The following is a 7863-nucleotide window of genomic DNA, read 5'->3' as shown; positions in this document are numbered from 1 at the left end:
GGAAGAGAGCCCAGGCATTTGGCTGTGTCCATCTTGCTCCACTTAGCCACTGCTGAAGTCCTGAAAGCAACTTCATTTCCCATAAAAAAACAAAAAAACAAAAACCAGCTGTCTGTCCTGCATATTGGCAGGCTGCCACATCATAGCCCTGAGTGTGCTGCTTTTTAGACTATTACACAAAAATGTGCCTGAAGGGCTACAGCTGACGTACATATACTCTGAAGCTGACAAATGTCCGGTGAAGGTTCTGTGTTAATATGTGTTGTGCTGCAGCAATATTTTTTTGTTTTGTTTTTAGCTGTAATGTTTTCCATTTCTGTATCCCCCTTATAGTATTTATATGGGCTGGATCACATCAGCCGGGCATGGGCATAAAGATGATGAATGGCCTTGCAACTTCTACTGACATATTAGCTCCTTTCCTCAGGACCCACAGCTTGGAGGCTTGAGGAAGGGGGAAAGGCTTCACTCCCCATCTCCCAGTGATCTCCAACTTTGTAGGTAAGGTCCTGGGAAGTAAAGAACCACTTACTACAACTGTTTTTGGAGCCCAGCAAAGGGGAACTCCAGGTCTGGGGAGAAGTCACCTAGCCCTTTTTTGCTCCTGCTGGGTTCCATCCTTTTGTGATTGCACAGAGGAGACAACTCCCCCCTTTGTCTCGTCTTTGCTTCCAAGTGCCTCCCTCCAGCTTAATGTTGAGATGTAGGGGAGCATCCAATGGATGGGGAGCGCCAAGTAATAAGGCACAAGCTAAGTGAGGGAAGCTCCTGTAAGGCCGGCAGTTCCAGCAGGAAACCTGTGAAAGTGAGCTGATTGGAACTGAGGGGAGGAATGGGCCTGCAGGGAATGTTCCAGGGTGTTCCGCGGCAGTTGTGAGTATGGATTGTGAGTAGGACACTGACAGTTGGTGGGAACTGAGACGCCAGATAGGATGTTATATTTTTGTATAATTGGAATGCGTCACTTTACAATTTTAGTTGGCGATTCTCCCCAAAGTGCGTGTGTTGTTAAATGGGCAATCCATGAATACGTGCAGGGGTTGTCTGGCAATAAGTGTGCTGGCACATTGTCCATTTCCTCCATGTGGCCCAGTGAAATGATCCCTGCCACCAGGGCTAGAGTGGTGAAACTAAGTACAGTTATTTTTGTGAACCTCTTACTTTGGTAGCTTGCTAGTAAGAGCCATATTTAAATGCTGCTCCGGGTAGCTCAGTTTGACTGATCATGTGGATGGCCAAAAATGACAAGTTATGGTATGACTTTATCATGGTAATGCTGACTCTCAATTGTAGAAATGTTGAACTAATGGGGAAAAACCACTGGCTTTGGTTTTCAGACTGTTCCTTAAACACCTGTCTCATGCTATAATACAGCTGTGTGACTTTGTGATTCTGGGGGAACTTAATTTGATCCCTCCCCTCCCTCAGTCCCTGTCTGTTTGCTTCATGGGTTTTTTTGCTTTTGAATGTTTTATTTTGTTTTGTATGGGATACGTTGCCATCTTATGGTGGTATAGCATTTCAACATTACAATTTCTTGTCAACACTAGTTATAAGTAAATAAAGTGCAACACAAGTAACGCATTTTAACAAAAACATTTAACATGTGATTATTTAATTCTATCAGTTGGTTAAATTGCTCACTTGTAAATAAAACAAATCCTTCTCACTGTTTATGACTAACCATGACTAGGGTGCCCAGACAGCAAGTGTGAAAAATCGGGACGGGGGTGGGGGGTAATAGAATCCTATATAAGAAAAAAAACCCAAAACCGGGACTGTCCCTATAAAATCGGGAGATCTGGTCACCCTAACCATGACACTTCCTTCATTTGGAGGAGGGATGTAGGTGTGTGAGCCCTGCTTTGTGTATCAGCAACAGTAAGAATGCACACACCTGGCATCCCTCCAACATTTGAGATAAAGCTGGTGACTTGGTTGGGTTCTCATTTAAAAAGGGGCAAAGAAATGCTTTGAACAATGATAAAACTTCTATCTTAAAGCTGATCTTTCATAAAGATTATTACACTTCCCAGACCTCAGAAGGCTGAGCTATTCACCTCCATGATGTGCTTGACTTCTGCCAGCACAAGTCTGACAATCTCAGATATGTGCCCTGTGGGAAGCTGTTTATCTTTCAGTGATGTGTGTGGAATTGAGACTAATAAGCTTGGTGTCGCTGACCTAGTTCGGGCAGTGGCCACCTCTGGTTTTGCCAGTGCACTTTCACGCTTATTTGCCAGTTGTATTACAGCTTTTGTTGAATCCATGAAACTCAGTGAAACAGTGCTCCGACCAGCCTGGAGCCTCTCCTCCAGAGATGGCAGGCTAGTAGTATGCTTACAAGTTGTATTGATGTGTGGGGTGGTTGTTTATTTTGTAGTAATAGGTTATGGTGGCCTGATACAATATAAATAGCTTAGTTGCAAGCTGTTTTTTTTTTAAGGAGAGTAAAATGATGATATCAAGACCCTATATTTTCACTTTAATCTTTTCCCCAAATAGGTATTTTAAAAATATCTGATGACAATATTTGCTTTTAAATATAGGTTAAATTATTGAAGTAACAGCTCTTAAAACTTGGAACACAGCTCATGTAAAATTTGTATGAAAATTCTTATAGTTTATGTAGCATTTTTTTCATTCCAAAAGATTTCAAAGCACTTGACACTATGGCAAAGTCTGAAGACAGGAGAAAAATAATGAAATTAGACATCTTAACTAGTGTGTTCCCACAGAATCTTTCCTATATACATATATAAAAGCATATTACTGAAATTCAGGTATTTTGGGGGCTGAGAGTAGCGGCCATATGGATAAACAGAGCCCAACCCCCTACACAAATGTGGTTTTTGTCTAGATGAAGAGACAAACCTATTTTTACACACTTACCCTTGTCATTCTTCATGTTACTTGAAAAATGTAGACTGAAGCCAAGCAGGAGAGCGTTGGGGAAGATTCTAGGAAGCAGCTCTACAGGGAAGCAGAGTGAAATAACTTTGGAATGTGGAGTGCAGTGTTATTTCCAATAATGGTGGAACTGACTCCTATGTGATTTCTTTATCACTGTCCAGTGATAAATGCCACGGGGCCTTTGTCTAAATTTACCTAGTTTTCAAAGATAAAGGGCTAAATAGCTCTGCCAAGGAAGTCACTTCAACCCACTTTCAACCCCATTTGTTAAGTGGCGATAATGATGCCATGTAAGGTGCTTTAAAAGCCTTAGATGACAAATATAATGTGAGTTCTACGTAATGTTTATTATATAAACCCTTGGATCAAGGAAGTTGAGATATTTCCAGCCTGATGCTTTGATCTGACTCACCCCCTTCAGCTACAAATACAATATGAATGTGATGCAGAGCCATGCTGTGCTTTGGTGCCAGAGTGATAAATACCATAGAACCACCTTGTAAACATCCATCTAGGATATAAAATAACCTGTAATGGAAACTGAGCATCTGAGACTAGATTGTATGAGGTTGAACTAAAAATCTCTCCCCTCTTTATGAAGTCAAGTGTGTGGTCTGGTTTATGGGCAGCTGGCAGTTACTATAGCAATGGTACCAGGGGCCAAACTCAGGATGCAGCCTTCAGCATTCATACGCAAAGGTCTGCAGACTTAGTGTGCTGATAAAGATAGAATTGTAATATGTGGAAAATGGAAAGAGTGGAGAAGGGCTTCAGGACTTACCCAAAAATTGAACACGACTGAATATGGTGGAGGAGAAGGCGTATTCATTCTTCTTGTGGTTCAGACAATCTGAAAGCAAAGGTGCTGCCTTGAGATTCTCGTGGGCACCCCATTTAGTGTTGCCCCAGGAGACTAGTCAGGTTTCTGAAGCTTTTCAGTAGTCTGCACTTTGTCATGCTTACTCTATATGTATAGCTGCTTACTTTAAAAAAACATGCTCCCGTATAGCCTGTTTTATACGCCTCTCACATACGGCTTCTGATTTCTGTGGCGCGGTAGCTGCAGCTGTGGTGCACTGAAGGACTCCCATTGCCGGCTGCCAGCGGATTCCTTAGCTAAATTTAGAAGAAGCTGCACCTTTTTCTGGGTTCTCTGGAATTTAAGTAATTTGGAAGTGTCTAGGAAAGATTGTTCTGATGCGTCAACATTAGTTAAAAACAACCCTCTGATGTGTCTGTTGGGATGTGTGCGGTGTAAAACAAAAACTCCACTGCTCAGTGTTTATAACTGTGATTAGAGAGCTTATCAAGGATATGCAGAGAAATGGATTTTCTTGTTGATTTTTATCTACAAATGATGACTTTCAGTGATTGGCTAACTAATGAATGTTTCAAACAAGAGAGGTCAGATTCAGAGGGGTTCTTTACATGCTGAAGCAGTGGGAAATTTACATCAAACAGAACACTTTTCCAGGGATCCTAACTCAGCTACTTGTTCTTTTCCCATTTAAGCTCTGCTTCATATAAAACTTTATTCTGTCCTCCCCCCGCCCCCTCCGCAGCTTGCTTACCAGTGTAAGTGGTACTGGTAAGTACTGGTAAGTACCAGTGTACTTCATTAAAAGTAAATAGTAGCATCCTTTCTCCTTTTCCCCACTCCAACAGCTAAGTTTCATGATTACGGTTTTATTGATCTTTTAAAACTTGGCTTTTGCAGTGAAGCCCCATGCTAAGTGGAGATTAAGACACTTTGCAGCCCTATTGGCCAGCAAATGCAGCCAGGCATAAACATCATTCACTCAAGTTTAAAAAAAAACCCCTACTGCTCATTATTTTCTTTTTTAGTGTGTGTAACGGAATGGGGGACACTCAGTGCCACAGAGAGATAAAAACACTTTGTGGTAAGTTCTTTTTAAATATAAAACTTCAGGAACAAGCTAAAAACTTAAATGTATCTTGACAAAGTCGTTCAAGATAGCTTTCCCAAATTTAATAAGCAGATGTTTTTTTGGAATGCAGTAAAGCAAATACCACCATTTCTGTTTGTGCAACAGACTTATTTGATGAATGGGTTTGTTTTTGTATTTCTGTTGATTTGGCTGGCAACATCTTTATTTCTGAATTGTTCCTCTTTAATAGTGAGCCGAACGTGAATAATGATGGACAAAATTAGTTTATTCTCTGTCTTCCTTATGACAGACTAGTGAAAGCTATCAGTGCTATTGTTGTATTATAGTTTTCCCCTCTTGATATTCCTCAGGAAACATGTATTTTACCATGTATGTAGAGAGCTGTGTACATTAGTTCTGCCAGCTGTGGTAGGTATGATTTGAGTGTTTATGGCATATTAAGAGAGACAAGATGGGTGAAGTAATATCTTTTATTGGACCAACTTCGGTGGGTAGCAATGACAAGCCTTTGAGCTACACAGAGCTCTTCTTTAGGTGTGCTTGTGGCATATGCAGTCAAGTAAATTCTTCCAGAACGAATGCTTTTGAAGCAGGCAGCAAAACAGAATGCTGTATGTGAGTATTCTAAGTCTTGTAACTAAATCAGGTTCTTAATTTGTGAATGTCTTTTCTCTGTCCTGTTTTTAATGTGTAGGAGTTTTCTAATATTCAATTAAAACACTATGGCTCAGTTTCAGACAAGAATGTATTTTAATCTTCTAGCTTGCAATGTCAAGTTTTCTCTGTTAAATAACTTGCCTTTGCAAATATTTACAGTGTAGAGGCCTTGGTGTATGAGGCTTTTCTTTAGCTATCAGATTAACTGTAGGAAACAAAAAAATCCTCTCAATTGGTGTCTTAATTTATAATTTGTAAATTCTACATTCCTAACTCCTTAAGAGTATGCACTTGTCCTCAGTGTAAAAAAAAATTGGGGAAACTTTTTAAAGATGTTGTTCCCATGACTGTTACAACATCACCTGTAAATTGCCTGTCATAACCTTATTTCTGTATGTTTTCTGGTTAATAAATTTTTCATTATAATTTAAGCACTACTGGCAGCTGTTGAGGACTAGATTCAGGTACCCTGATGATGAGAATAAGGAATCTTCATAGTAGTCCAAACAGCCATATTTACTTATTCTACAAATGCTTTATTGGCTGTATAGATGAGTCCTCAAGTGATTTTTTTGTATGCAAAATAGCAGCAACACTACAAAGTGCCAGTGTGCTATGGGGAGGGGTTTGTTATACAGAATATCATAAGTGAGAGAATCTCTTGCCAGGTGTGTGAAACTGCTTCCAATCACTAGCCCATTTATATGAATTTATCAGACGACACTTTATAAATGCGTGTAAAATACTATGTTAAATTGGACATACGTTTTTTTATAGTTTTTATCTTGCATACTTCAGAATCTTTTACACATGTGCTAATCTTGCTGCCTCACAATTAATCCCAGTTGTTATGGAACTAAATCTCAAAAGAGCAACAGCAGGAACAACAAAAGCTTCAGTTTCTTAGAGATGGGCAGCTCTTTAACATCCAAGTACCAAACTTTGCGGTAGCCGCTCAGATGGAGTGTGGTTTTGACTCCTTTCAAGCCAATTACCAAAAAAGAAGTCTACAGCATCTAGAGCACGGGTACACTAGAGAGTTTCTCTAAAGTAGCCGCTCTAAGAGAGCTCTCTTCACTCCAGCCCCTGTGAGCGGCAGAAGCTATGTCGGTGGGAGAAGCTCTCCCATCCACATAGCACTGTCCACGCAGGTGCTTATGTTGGTGTAATTTATGTCACTCGGGGGTGATTTTATTCACCCCCCTGAGCAACATAATTTATGCCGATAAAAGCTGTAGTGTTAGACATAGCCCCAGAGCTCTCTGCTGCAATGTTGTTGCTAATGGTGGGTGTACCTTGGGGAAAAAATGTTGTTATATAATGCATTTCTCCTCCCCATGAATGAAAAGATTATTCTGTAGATCCTACAAGAGAACATTCTTCCAGAGTGAATATGTTTGACTTTAAGTATTTCTGCTCCCAGTCTGTTCAGACTTTGTTCTTTAGCAGGTTTGGTACATGTTAGTGGAGTTTGTGGATCCTGCTATCACAGTTCAGGGCAACTGCACCTGTGTTTCCCCTCATTGGTTCAGCAAGGGCACTCACTCTCAGGCTTTCAGCTCCTCAACTGTGGCTTTCTTGGGTGAAGACCCTCGTCTTACTCCCTTCTGACTGGGCTACTTCCCGGCTGCACAGTTCCCTGCCTTCACTGTGTTATTCCCCGCAGAGACAGGCTGCTTACTTTCTTTTCAGCGACGGTTAACAGGTGTAATTGCTCCAGTTATACGTTACCACACAGTTCTTTTCTGTGCAAGCCTTTTTTATTCTTAAGGTAAAAGCACTACAGAGAAAACATTAAAATTGATAAAAGAAGCAGCATGCCTACTAACGGATTGAACTCACAACCCTGGGTTTAGTAGGCCAATGCTCAAACCACTGAGCTACTAGACACCATCTCAACATAGGCTCTGGAAGGAGCAGTCCTTCAGCACCCTAGCCTCAGGGGTTTCCTTTGTAGTCACAAGTTCATCGCAGCTTCAGCTCAGAACTAGCACCCAGTCTTTGGGGACTCAGTAGGCCCAGTCTTTCCAATCCTACTCTAAGGATTGGGGCGCTCCGTGGACCAGGGATAAGTCAGGAAGAAGGCATTGAGCCATTTTAAAACCAGGCTATTTATCCAAAAATCCTTTTAGGCTCTTGGTCACTGGAGAATCCAGTTTGAACTGCCTTCCTCTCGGGAGGGAAGGAGTGTGTGTGTGTGTGTGTGTGTGTGTGTGTCTACAAAGCACCAATAACAGAGGAAATATATTAGCATCCCCCTGCTCCCAGAGACGGGAGATAAAATTGTACATGTGTTGTTGTGGAATTTTAATACAGTGGACCCCCTGATTCAGTAAGGTTTAACTTTATTGAATTAAGTTCATTCAGGATATTGCAGGAGACT

At 41.0% G+C, this 7863-nt stretch overlaps 1 protein-coding gene across 2 annotated transcripts in view; it reads left to right on the top strand.

Annotated features, from left to right (window-relative positions):
- Nucleotides 1–4755: 4755 nt before the first annotated feature.
- Nucleotides 4756–7863, top strand: part of SLC12A4 (solute carrier family 12 member 4) — a 67277-nt gene continuing 64169 nt past the window's right edge. Inside the window, exon 1 of one of the 2 annotated variants that reach the window (XM_034788232.1) lies at nucleotides 4756–4814. In XM_034788232.1, coding sequence (XP_034644123.1) covers nucleotides 4772–4814 — 43 coding nt within the window. In that variant the 5' untranslated portion in view covers nucleotides 4756–4771. Of the gene's footprint in view, nucleotides 4815–5386; nucleotides 5439–7863 lie in introns of those variants that run through there. The other variant, XM_034788233.1, reaches the window with a different exon arrangement.

The sequence above is a fragment of the Trachemys scripta genome, chromosome 13, assembly GCF_013100865.1.
Source record: "Trachemys scripta elegans isolate TJP31775 chromosome 13, CAS_Tse_1.0, whole genome shotgun sequence".
NCBI lineage: Eukaryota > Metazoa > Chordata > Testudines > Emydidae > Trachemys > Trachemys scripta.
The sequence above is the reverse complement of the archived record's forward strand: the minus strand, read 5'-3'. Positions and strand labels throughout refer to the sequence as shown.